Genomic DNA, 14,107 nt, shown 5'->3' with positions numbered 1-14,107 from the left:
TTTCTTTTGTAGCATCATATTCTTTCATTTTTCTCTTAATAGAGATAACTTTACATCACATTTCAGACAACTAAACAGAAAAGCGTTTCTCAACTGTCACAAAACTTTTTTTCTTTTTTTCTTTAGATCGAACAAATAGAGGCAAGCACGTATATAATATAATCCAAATTTATTTATTCGAAAAATTAATATTAAACTTCTAAGTCAGCAAAAAAAAACACTAAAATCTTTTTTCTAACATCAAAAATAATAACGCTTTGCTGTCACTAGAACGTTGATTTTAGTCGTCAAAATTCACATGATTCTCACCACCATCATTCAAAATCAGAAAAAGAAAAATCACACGGGTTTCCCTTTTCTCTTTGCAACCATTTTTTTTTTACCTTCTTCTTTTCAATTACTACTTCACTACTATTCATTGCAAGAAAATTGAAATTGAAATAAGTTGTTCTTTCTCCTTCTCGTAAGTGCTTCTGATAAGTGATTCTGAGTTTTGAATCTTCAACATGGACATTTCCATTTCACACAGAAAGAGAACTTTGCTTAAGGTCATCGTCCTTGGAGATAGTGGGTACGTAATATATTATAAAGTTTTCTCTTTTTTTTTCTTCCAAATTTTCTGAGATTATTACTTCATGGAACTGTTATTAATATTATTCATAAATGTGAGTTGAATCTTTATTTATTTTTTATTTTAATTTTTTTTTCAGAGTTGGGAAGACATCTCTGATGAACCAGTATCCATTTGTCATTTTCAATAAAACAAAAAAAAATGAAAACATGTTATTTTTATGATGTTATTGGTTTTCTTGTAGATGCATTATTAATTTCAAATAATTGTTTGTTTTTAGTTTTCACTGCTTCGGTTTGTTCTGTTCTGTTTCTTTAACCACCAAAACTGATGCATGAGTTGTCATTCTTTGATTGTGGGGAATAGTAGTTCAGTCCAGCTGGCAAAGAATAATGAATATCTAATATATTTCTGTCAAATTTTAATGTCGAATTGCATTAAAATAAATGATATCGGTTAAAATATTTCAGATGATAATTATGTAAGGATGCGGATATCTTATTTATTTATCTATAAAAAATAATCTCAACCATTAAACTATTTTATAAAAAAAAATTGATGTGTGAACAATGAAATTTTAACATAAAATTAGAGTATGGCTTTCAATTATTGAACAAATTGTGGAACATTAACTTTCAATTTAGATATGTTTATAAAAAATTCACCCAACAGTATAAAGCCACAATTGGAGCTGATTTTGTTACAAAGGAGCTACTAGTTGATGACAAACTAGTAACCTTGCAGGTAATTGATTCAATTTTTTCTCGGAAACCGCTATTAACTGAGTTAGTTTAACTGAACATTTATTTTGAGTAAAATTTTAATGGTATAAATTATTACTGGCAGATTTGGGATACTGCAGGACAAGAGAGGTTCCATAGTCTTGGTGCTGCATTTTATAGAGGTGCAGATTGTTGTGTTTTGGTATATGATGTAAATATACACAAAACATTTGATACATTAAGCAATTGGCATGCTGATTTTCTTAAGCAGGTGTGTGTATTTTAATTAAATCATGTGATTATTGTTGCTAATTTTTCACTTAAGTTAAACAAATGAATTCAAATTGATTTCAGGCCGATACCGAAAATCCTGATGCATTTCCCTTTGTATTACTTGGGAACAAAATTGATGTAGATGGTGGAAACAGTAGAAGGGTATGTAGATAATTAAATTTTATGATTAATACAATATAACAATACAACGATTTTTTTTAATAATTGAACCTTTTTCATGTTAATTGTTGAAGGTTACTGAGAAAAAAGCTAGGGACTGGTGTGCTTCTAGAGGTAACATACCATATTTTGAGACTTCTGCGAAAGAGAGTTACAATGTTGATGATGCATTTTTGTGTGTGGCTAAAGTTGCATCAGAAAATGAACATGAACTAGATATGTAAGAATTTAATTTAACTTTTGTTTTTTTTTGTGAACATTTTTTTGAAGGTTTTTTAAAATAGTTATGAATGATTTTAAACATTTTTAATGATACAACAAAACATTGTTATTTCGTAGCAGTTATTTTCGAGGAATCTCTGAAGCTCCTTCAGAAGCAGTAGAACAGGGAAGTGGTTGTGCATGTTGAAGTTGTCGTTTAAGGATGAATAAATTTTTTAAGGAACATGGTTTTGTTCTTTACTATGATATATTTAGTTGATTAAGTTATGTTTGGTAAAGGTTGTAGGGTTTCTATTATCCTTTAGTATGGGAAACCCTTCTCTGATTTTCTTTAGGTGAACTTGTATTTTCTTTAATTTTTCTGGTCTAATCAAATATTTGCGTTGTAGCATTTTTGTATATTGTATTTCTACACTTTATATATATATATATATATATATATATATATATATATATATATATATATATATATATGGGTAAAATGATGAAGATTTATATCTTTACAAATATTGTTTTTGTTGGTGCAATAAGTGAAGAAGATGAATATGGAAGAAAAGAAAGAATAACAAACTTTCTACTTTTACAAAATGGTTACAACAAATGATTATGCACACCTATTGTACACACCATTGTTGACAACTACATTTGTTTATATATACAAACAATAATGTCATGTAGGCAAAGTGTTAACCTACACTAGTTAGGTTAAGCAATTACAATTTTAAAATTTAAAGATTATTTTTTTAGGAATTTGTCTACTTTGTTTGATAAAATACATGAACATAAGCTCGAGATGAATCATCTCAAGGAATTTAAAGAAGGACAAATATAAATAAATAAATTGTCATAAAATAAAGTACCAAAGAAAAATGAAGACAATGACAATCCCGATAAAAGATCTTATGCTAAATGGGATAACAACAACATGGACTCATTTAAAGAATCTGAAAAAAGAGGAAGAAGTCAACATGTGTCTGGTGGGAGACTATGAAGAAAATTAGGTAAAAAACTTTGAAACTAAATTTACCTATTATACTTGCTAAAAAGTACAATGAGGGTAACCTTGTGTTTGTAGTGTTGTACGTGGTGTTTAGGATGTTTTGCTAGTGTTTAGGACTACCTCACGCGAGCATGTGGGAAGCTTTGAGAGATAATTAAATTATCTTTCTAACGCAACTGACGACACTCCAAAATGACTTATGAAACTCAAGTTACGCGTGAAACATGATGACCAACGCATGACTGAAATTGACTATACCTCTGGTATAAAAACCAGAGAACTGATATTGTTGTAGTGCTTTAAGACCAAATTTCTCTACTTCAAAAGAAATATTATTGCGTTACCGTTTCAATGCAACTAACGGCACCTAAAACCAACTTACGAAACTCAAGTTATGTCTGAAATAAGACGATCAATCCCCACATATGTCTACTTGCGATTTTCTGCATTTTTATCCATTTAAAACTCACCTATTTCGCCTATTTGAGTTCTAACCACCCCAAAAACACATTGATGAATACAACCTAATCAATATGGCCCAAACATCATAGATCTAACATGTTATCACAACAACATCATGGATTCAACCATTTAAGGATGACAACTCTAATTCTCACCTTATCATAAGACATAAACTTGGAGAAAGTCAAATTCAACATTCGCCTTATCAAAAGGCGTCAATAGAATATATCATCACTTCAATTCACACAAGTTAACCATGGATAATAGAATTCAACAAACATCACTTCTGCCCTTATCACAAGGCGTCAACAGAGGGAAAATAATTCACCTCGACAAACAGCTTGTCCTTACAATCGGCAGAGTTTTAATACTTGCCTATGAAAAATTGCCATCTTAAATAAACAAATAACAAAAACAAAATAAATACACCAATGACTATAGGAGAAATATGGCATTCCCTCCTGATCTCAAAAATCATCGTCTCGCGAGGTTGGATAAGAAGCTTTCTTGCCCTCGTCTGCCTCTTCAAGCGGCGTTATCCCAAAGTTGGCCTTATTTATTTTCATGCCTAGAAAACGACCCTCTTTAACTTGAGGTTTTCTGTGTAAACAACCCCTAATCGTCCATTGGGGAGTGAACATTTCATGCATAAATACAAAGTAGATAAAGTGGGTCCCATTCAGTTAATGGTTGGTTGACCAAAAATCATATTATACGAAAAGGGGGTGTCATACCCTAATTTTTAACCCTAAGATCCCACATATCATTTGCATCATTGCACACAAACAAAATCACATATTCGTCTTCTCCCTCTCATCTTTGGGGTTTGCCTTTTGTAGGGATCATCAAGCACCTCTTTGTTGGTATTTTTTACCTTTGTGTTTATATGTTCATTGGTTATCTAACCACTAATCAAAATAGCAAAAATATTTTTTATTTTCCTTAAAGTTTATTGTGCAAGGTAAGGCTTTTCAATCAAGAGCATCTAAAAGTCTCGTGGCTTACTTCTCAAGAAAAGTCAAAGGTTCATGTGTTTATTTCCATGCCTTTTTCAACAAGCAACTTCAAGCTTTGAGAAATTTAATCAAGAGGCAATCAAAGATTTTGACTTCATATGATCACCCTTGTTCTAAAAGCCTTGATATGTTTTCAATAAGTTTTATAAAATTAGAGAGGGTTTGAAAAACTTCTCTCTCTCTCTCTCTCTCTCTCTCTCTCTCTCTCTCTCTCTCTCTCTCTCTCTCTCTCTCTCTCTCCTCTCCAGCTCTCTCTCCTCTCTCTCTCCTCTCTCTCGCTCTCTCTCTCTCTCTCGTCTCTCTCTCTCTCTCTCCTCTCTCTCTCTCTCTCTCTCTCTCTCTCTCTCTCTCCTCTGTGTGTGTGTGTGTGTGTGTGTGTGTGTGTGTGTGTTCGTATGTGTGTGTATGCGATTGTGTGTGTGCGTGCGTGCACCTTAGAACTTATAGACTTACTCTTGACTTTTTACATTTAAATTGATCACTCTAACACACTAAGCGCAAGACCATGTGAGTTTTCACACACTCTATTTTAGACTTTAAGTTCCTCTGTTTGGTTATCAACTTGATTAACATTTCATTTTGCTTCTTGAATTATCCGAATGATGAGGCTTAAGATGTATTCTTTATCATGTTTCATCATCATAAGCTTTACCTGACAATTGAAATCAACTCCCATTATCACAAAGAACTCTTAACATCCAAAAGTCGTTTGACTTATAGAATTGTCATCTTTAAAGCTATTTCATCACTTGTCATCATCAAAACCAACTGACAATTATACTTAGAAGCACATAGATCCTAACAAAGTAAATATATTTCAAGTTGGAGAATATGATTTATGACATGTTAGTTTGACAACCTTCACTTGAGAAAGTTGTGTAAAACAAAGAGTTTCAAACTCAATGTCGTCTTTGAGGGCGTGTAAGACGGATTGCAGCACAGGATCTCAAATTTGTCACATATTTCATAATTAAATAAGACCACATAAAATATTTATAATAATTAACCAATATTAAGATAAAATCTCTATTTATTTTTTTTATAATTTAACTATGACTAATCTACCTAGAGTGTCTTGTGTTGTCAATTGGCATTGCTACCCTTTAAAGAATATTTTGGTACACACCTTCCAACGTGTTTGAGATCATTGACTAATTAATCAAAGTATGTGAAATTAGTATTAGTCATAGTATGCATGATTAGATGTATAGTGCAAATTTAGGAAAAATAAAAGACTTCATATGCTCCGATCGACCATTGGTATTCATAAGACCATCCCCATTGGTGTAATTTATTTTTAGTTTTTTTTTTTGGAACTCATTAAACTACATAACTCATCTCATTTTTATTCTAATAATATAACTCTAAAGAATTCATATTAGGTCACCCAACTTTACTTTATATATTAATATTTTATTTATATTAAATTTTATTTTATTTAAATTAATAATTTAAATTATTTAAATTAAAATTAATATAAAATGCTACGATTGCAGTGCATTATTATTTTATATAACAATAATTTAAATTATTTAAATTTAAACTATTTAAATTTTATTTTATTCATATTTACCATTTTTCAGTTTTATTATTATTTTATTCAAAGGACAGTTGCAGTGCAATGCTACGGTTGGCCAACCTGGCCAACTCCAATCAACCTGGCTGGAGCAACATGTGAAAACCTCCTGTTGGAGTTGCTTTAAGCTATTATGCAAGGACATATACTCTCGACCAATAGTAACTAAGTTTACTCTATTTTATTAAAATGTCTACAATTTTATAAGGATTTTAAAATGTATTTTAGACTTTCTTACATTCATACTAATTAGTAACAAACTCATATGTAACTACGATATACGTTTTTTTTTGTGGTATATAGTTTTAACAAACTTATCATATTGTAAGACTTAACACATCTACCTAATGTTGACAAGCTTATAGAGTTAACCTATTACATATTGTAACAAGATTTATAAATCAATAAAACTAAGGTATATGCCTTATAATATGAAAGGAAACGTTAAATTTATGCACATATAAAGATTCAAAAGGAAAAATCTAATATTAGGAATTTACAAAATATTCATGTCTTGCACATCTCAAAAGTGAAGTTTAAGTTTTCTTAAATAGGCAATGCAATCCTGAGATTTTCTTGTTGGATTTCTGATTTACTTTTGTCCAAAATCTTTGCACAATGTGTTGGATAAGATTTGTTCCATTAATATCTCCAACATAAATATATGATTTGTTATTAATTCAAATTCAAATTTAAATCTTTATCTAAATTGATTTGATCTTCAATTGTTGTCCAACAAAATACAAATCATATAATCATATTGCTAAATAAAAACAATAAAATCTAAGTGAATCTTCAACAGAAAATTCGTTTCAAAATGCAGCGATCTGACATATTAAGCAAAGCCTAGATGTCGTACCCATATGTTGTGACATCACGTCCACCATGTGTCCTTTCTACACCAGTACATCCAAGTTCATTCCTCACCATAACTTGTAGATCTTCTTATGTATAGTGAATCTTGGATATAAACCATCTTGCAATACCACTTGTCTGTTGCAAGAGATCAGATGTTTCAGTCAACACTAATATATGTCTTGTTGATGGAGATCAGATGTCGTACCAAACATCGTGTTCCACATGTTATACCAAAGCATCCAAAACGAATATTCTTCGTATATGTTTTCTTTGTTGAGTAGTTCTTGGACTAAACATTCCTTGAAGGTACATTCAATCAGTTCTTCTTTGACTAAAATAACTCCAAATCTTTGACACTTCATTTTGAATTATTGAAATTCTGGTGTAGTCAGAATTCAGATGTTCTACTCCAAGTCATGACATCTGATCTAACATTGTAACTAATACAGCAAGATAGTTATTAACCACTGTTCTAATATGCACACGTTCACAGATGTCACGACATCTCATTCTATGTCACCCTAGAATGTATGAACATCTGGTTCTGTGCATCAGGAAGAAAGACTCAACAGAAATCAATCCTAGCACTCACTTCTGTTGTTTTCTTCCACAGTTATCAGCATGATGTCTTACTGTTGTCTTTGGACATCATCTGTTACATTGTTCCAGTGTGTTTGTCTTTTACTTGTATTTCCTGAATTAAAGGTTGAACACGTTAATCTAATTTCCACTTATTAGATTGCTAACAACTAGGCTATTTGTTAGGTTCATTAATTGTAGGTTAGTAGTTGGTTTCCTGGTTTTTCTCTAAGCTGTTGAATCCCTGAAGAATAGCCTGAGAAAAATACTGAACCAGAAAAACCAATCATCCTACACTTTAGCACCTGCTGTTGAGAATGAATGTCACAACATTCAGTTCGACATCCAGAACATATGCTGATTCTGTTATGTTCCTGGAAACGTACTGTGATAAGTTTGCAGTACTGTAAAAGACCAACTAGTCTCTACTTCAGTATCAACCTTCAGTATCAACTGTCAAAACATCCAGTTTGACAGTTTCACAATGATCCTTCAGCCAGGTCTGTTATCCTTGAACCGAACAGACTTAAATAAATACTGAACTGAACCTAACATGCTTATTATTCAGTATATGCTGTCACTGATCAATGTTACAACATTCTGATTGACATTCAATCAGAAGGTTATATACCAGGTCTGTTATCATCTTGATAACCTGACTGGAAAACCAACAGTAATAAATACACATGCAGAAGGAAAACAAACACAGGAAATTGTTAACCCAGTTCAGTCCAACATGACCTACATCTGGGGGCTACCAAGCCAGGAAGAAGATCCACTATCAGCAGTATTAATTCAGAGTTAAACTCCCCCGTTTACAACTCTTCACTTAATCCCTACCCAATGCAATCTATACCTAGGAACTCCTAGATAGAAACCTCCAGTTTCCATTCCTATCACTACAAATACAATGTAATGTTACCACACCTTGAACTTGCTTCACAGCTTCATTCAAGAACAAAATCACTCTTGCCTACAGGCTTTGAGTTACAAATACTCTCAGCTTTTACCATTGAGAAACACATGGTAACCTTCCCACAGACTGGGAGGTTTACCTCACACACACCCCTAAATTTTCATTCTAAGAGGCTTACAAAAACTAGATTACAATCAGCTATTTATAACCTAATTACCCAACTGGATTCGGGCCTTCAGAAGTCGCAGCAGACTTGTTCTTTGCTGTTACAACTTCAGCAGAAAAATTCTGCTACAAACAAGGTCTTCAAGTTCCTAAACTCTCTCCATATATATCTCCACATTTAGAGCCTATATATATTCTGATTGAGTCTTCAAGACCTCCACATGGGAGTTAGGATATTCACCAGATATCCTTGCTGATCCCAGAATATATACTGAATTAATTAATTCAGTTTTCTACACATGTACGATGTCACAGGCATGATGTCGTGACATCGTACATGACATGTTGGTCCAGATGTTGAACTTCTTCAACCCAACATATTAAAACAACAGAGATGATTACATTATTTGTTTTACAAAATTAATGCCAATCCTAAGGAATTATCAATCTCCCCCTTTGGCAAATTTTAGCTAAAACAAATAAACAATACACTGGACAAAACATCCCAATTTGGGAATGCTCTTCATCTCTGTCATTGGCTCCACCACCACAAACACCAAAGTTGGTGTACATGGGGAAGAAGAGAAACAAGACTCAGTTGTACCAGAACCCTTCCCCTCAACCGGAGAGCTTCCAGAAGAATATGTAATGCTGAGTACATAGACAATGTAACTCATATCACAAGGCACAACTGTCTTCTTAACTCAGATCACAAGACACAAGTGGTAAACCCAGTTGGTGGATTTTGTGCCTGACGCCAACTTCTGTTTGCTACCACACCCACAGTTGGCTTGCTTCTGGTACATTTTCAACCCCAGAACTATATTTCTCTCCCCTTTTTTAGCTAAACATTTGTAAAGGCACCCCTCACAAAACCAGATCCAGGCGCAGCTTGCCCAAACCTTAACATACCCCATGATTCTGAGGGAATGGAGTGTTTTTCTTGTGAGAAGAAGAGGGCTATTGCATCCTTTAAATAGTCCATCCCGTGCTTAGGAATTAACGGTAGGAATTAATGCTTGGTCAAGATTCATTAATTTTTGCTGAGAAACAGTCAGAGAATCACCAACAAAATCTCATACTATCTTTGAATACCTTTTATAGCTCTTGACTGTTTCTTTTCCAAAACAGCAGTTCCAGTGCATGAAGACTATTCCATATATGCAGTCAGACACGTTGCACGCGATGTCTTAACATTCCACGCGGCTTTTTCCTGCATTCTGCCAGTATTCAACATTTCCCAAGGTTCCTGTCATACCTCCAGTAGAGACTTGACATCTGGCACTGCTACAGTCAAATTCCCACACTTCAGCAGATGGTTACTCCCCCTGTACCACACAGCTGTAACCATTAGGCTTATTCTGATTTAACAGAATTTGACACAACACCCTTATAATTCCTAATGACTTTAAGACTCAGAAGGAATTAGCAGCATTGTCCAGGGCAATGTCATGACATCCGGTCAGACATTCTTCTGCTCACTCAGCCTTGACATACATCACAGCATCCTGATAACTGACAAGGTGCCATACCTAGTTATCTGAGTACACATAGACCACAAGCTTGATGATTACTTGCAGCTTCAAGGACAGAACTCCCCCTGTCATGGACGCCCTACTCTCCTCTTGAAACTTGGAGGTCACACATGAGCTTATCCAACACCCAAAAGTTGGACCTTCACATACTTCCTGATTCAAAGAGAATCCAGACCACTTGATGAATGGAAAACATAAGACGCATCTTCATGTCTTCAAGAGCACACCCTCTGTTCAACCCTCTTAGCTGAACACATTCACACTCTGTGCCAATCTCTCTTCTAACCAGAACAGAAGACCACTTCACAAGATGTTCTAACATCAGCTGGGACATCCTTCACAACAATACAAGGCACAACATCTGATAGTCTTCAGATATCACTGAGTCACCAGATTGATCAAGAAGAACCCAGACATACATTGGGACATATACATTTTCATCCCATTACAAGAGATAATCTTCCATAGATCGCTCAGAACTCCTACCACAAGCTCCAAGGGATGAATAGAAAACACCTCCTTTTGTCTTCAACTTAATACTTTTCTGCTCAAAAGTAATTTGTCTCAGACTTTCCTCAAGAATAATCAGCTGCCATATGTTGATTATCTTGATTCTTCGAACTCACTTCTGAGGTAGACCAATTGCCACTGGTTGATTACCTCCTTCATGAATCCTCATATGAAAAGGTCAAATGCTGCTTTTTGACCTCCCCAAGTTTATCAGACTTTTCCCAAAGATATTCTGACCTTCCAAGTGAGACTTGAACTTCAAGCTTTTTGAAGTATCCAATCTACAACCCTGTAGACCCTTCTATCTCAAGTTGATGTGCCACTTCACCAACTAAGAATCTGATGTTGAGCCACATGTCACAGCATTGTGTTTTGACATCTAGCTGTTGAATTCAGCTCCTTCTTCTGCCACTTGAAAGAACTTCCTCCCTTCACAGAACAAGAGTTCAATGTTCTCATAGACTTGATTGTGGGACCAAGTTTGAGTAAACAACCTCCATCCTGCAGGTCTGCAGTTAAGTCATCCAAGCTCACACCTTGATGAATCCATGCTTCTTCTCCAAAGACATCAGGCACTCTGATGCATGAGTCTTCAGAAGGACCAGTTAGAAACTAACCCTTCAGCTATACCAAGGATTCCACTTCCTAAAGCAAGGCTGTTTCCATGATGTCAAGACTGCTGCCACTTGTTCTTGACTCCACAGTGTGCATACGCTAATGCACTTCCTTACCTAGATCAGAAATAAACTGATCCAAGTAACCACCATCAAGACTATGATATCTTCTTCTTCTTGTACATACCAAGGTTGAACATGTTTCTTGCCAGGAAACCTTTTCAGAGATCATATGCTTTTGCTGCCACCAAAGAGATAGATCATCAACCAATGTACTATCCTTCCTGTGATTCTGCACAGGGTCTTGAAGAAGAGATGTTCCAACATCTTTAAGAACATCAATTATCTTGAGTTCCAAGGATAATCAATTATATACTTGTACTTGGCACAAGTTGACATTGATCTTAAATCCTTTCCCAATATTCCTTTCAGATACTTCCACCATAAGACTACTTTGAAAATACTCTTCTAGTGTCAACATCTTCTGCTTGCAAGCACTTCAACAGTTTTGAAACTCTTCTCAGATTAAATTCCCCCTTAGGAAAGAGAGAGATGAATTCTTCCTTGCAAACGTGTCACACACCCTCCAGAACCCATGTGACACAGGTCAGCAGCTAACCAGACCCTAGGCTGACCAAACTTGAGGAGGTTAACCAAAACTTCCCCCCAAATTAACAATCATGGAAACTCCACACCAATATCCATGTATTGTACACAAATGTCTCAACATGACATGCATTATCCTACCAGTGGCAACTAACTCCCCCAATCAGACTCCAGCTGCCTGTAAGTACTAGTGAGACACACAGCACCAGTCAATAGTAGATGTGCATTGCCAGAGCATACTACCTCAACCAACCTCTGAATCTTCATATTCTCACTCCTTGTAAGAACTGCCACTTCTGAACGTGGTGTTTGAATAACAAGATTCATGGTTCCAATCCTCTTAAATGATATAGCAATCAGGTTACCCCAATATTGACTTCTAACATTCAGGGGACTTGTCTTCCAAAACAACATAGTACTTCAGGGAACAACTATTCCACCCTGATCAATCTACAGGAGTAAGACACTCAGCAGGAAATTGCACAATGTCACATCTCAACCAGCTCCACTTCTAGAGATCAGACTTCTACAAGTGACCTTCTTGAGCATACACACAGTTGACCCTACCCTTGTCAACTGAGCACACACAGATGTCTCCTCTTCCAGGTCAGGAGTAGGTTCCAAACAAGAGTATCCCTTTGTTTGACACCTAGACACATTTGCTCTTCAACCAGTAGCTGCATACTTGTTGAACAACATGTTCTAAACTCACATAGAACATTAGTTCCACCTCCTTGGAACACACCTTCCTTGAAAGACTTCAAGGTCTTCACATACACTACTCAAGAGAGTAACGGAATCAGTGATTAAGTGATTCTTACCATCCTGAATTGAGGACGTCATTATGAGTGGACTTGAGGGGACTCGAGTATCTTTGACATCTTCAGTAGATTATGCTGGGATCTTGAATACAGCAGCCATTCATCCACATGAGGGGATACTACATCAGAGTTTGAGTTTTCCCAGGTATTATGCAGCGGAAATCATCACAACTCACCCAATGAACACACACTTCATCAGATCACCCTCCAAAAACATACCAAGTTTGAATATGATTCAATACTTGCACAGCTGTCCCACACCAAGGCCAATTGCCAATCTCCAGAGGCAGGTGCACACAGTTCCTGTCATGAATGGTCCATCCACCTACTTCAAGGGGCCATTCAGGGAAACCACAGAACCATCTTCAGGTTCTAACATAACTTCTTGCAAGATACCAGAAAGTATCACCCATGGATCTCATCCAGAGGCAGAACAGGATGCCTGCTCTGATACCAATTGAAATTCTGGTGTAGTCAGAACTCAGATGTTCTACTCCAAGTCATAACATCTGATCTAACATTGTAACTAATACAGCAAGATAGTTACTAACCACTGTTCTAATATGCACACGTTCACAGATGTCACGACATCTCATTCTATGTCACCCTAGAATGTATGAACACCTGGTTCTGTGCATCAGGAAGAAAGACTCAACAGAAATCAATCCTAGCACTCACTTCTGTTGTTTTCTTCCACAGTTATCAGCATGATGTCTTACTGTTGTCTTTGGACATCATCTGTTACATTGTTCCAGTGTGTTTGTCTTTTACTTGTATTTCCTGAATTAAAGGTTGAACACGTTAATCTAATTTCCACTTATTAGATTGCTAACAACTAGGCTATTTGTTAGGTTCATTAATTGTAGGTTAGTAGTTGGTTTCCTGGTTTTTCTCTAAGCTGTTGAATCCCTGAAGAATAGCCTGAGAAAAATACTGAACCAGAAAAACCAATCATCCTACACTTTAGCACCTGCTGTTGAGAATGAATGTCACAACATTCAGTTCGACATCCAGAACATATGCTGATTCTGTTATGTTCCTGGAAACGTACTGTGCTAAGTTTGCAGTACTGTAAAAGACCAACTAGTCTCTACTTCAGTATCAACCTTCAGTATCAACTGTCAAAACATCCAGTTTGACAGTTTCACAATGATCCTTCAGCCAGGTCTGTTATCCTTGAACCGAACAGACTTAAATAAATACTGAACTGAACCTAACATGCTTATTATTCAGTATATGCTGTCACTGATCAATGTTACAACATTCTGATTGACATTCAATCAGAAGGTTATATACCAGGTCTGTTATCATCTTGATAACCTGACTGGAAAACCAACAGTAATAAATACACATGCAGAAGGAAAACAAACACAGGAAATTGTTAACCCAGTTCAGTCCAACATGACCTACATCTGGGGGCTACCAAGCCAGGAAGAAGATCCACTATCAGCAGTATTAATTCAGAGTTAAACTCCCCCGTT

The 14,107-nt window shown here is 35.4% G+C and overlaps 1 protein-coding gene across 2 annotated transcripts; it reads left to right on the top strand.

Moving 5' to 3' along the window:
- The first annotated feature begins 255 nt into the window (after positions 1 to 255).
- On the top strand, positions 256 to 2,367 carry LOC127107137 (ras-related protein Rab7). Of its 2 annotated transcripts, none has more exons than XM_051044414.1 (7): positions 256 to 571; positions 711 to 737; positions 1,216 to 1,315; positions 1,418 to 1,564; positions 1,648 to 1,728; positions 1,821 to 1,966; positions 2,086 to 2,367. In XM_051044414.1, the coding sequence occupies exons 1-7, from the start codon at positions 507 to 509 to the stop codon at positions 2,153 to 2,155; spliced, it is 636 nt and encodes a 211-aa protein (XP_050900371.1). In that variant the 5' UTR covers positions 256 to 506; the 3' UTR covers positions 2,156 to 2,367. The 2 variants fall into 2 exon arrangements, with proteins under 2 accessions (XP_050900371.1, XP_050900372.1); XM_051044415.1 differs by having other exon boundaries at positions 258 to 571; positions 2,089 to 2,367.
- The last annotated feature ends 11,740 nt before the right edge of the window (positions 2,368 to 14,107 follow it).

This window comes from Lathyrus oleraceus, chromosome 7 (genome assembly GCF_024323335.1).
Source record: "Lathyrus oleraceus cultivar Zhongwan6 chromosome 7, CAAS_Psat_ZW6_1.0, whole genome shotgun sequence".
Taxonomy (NCBI): Eukaryota; Viridiplantae; Streptophyta; class Magnoliopsida; order Fabales; family Fabaceae; genus Lathyrus; species Lathyrus oleraceus.
This window is presented reverse-complemented; position numbering and strand designations above follow the sequence as displayed.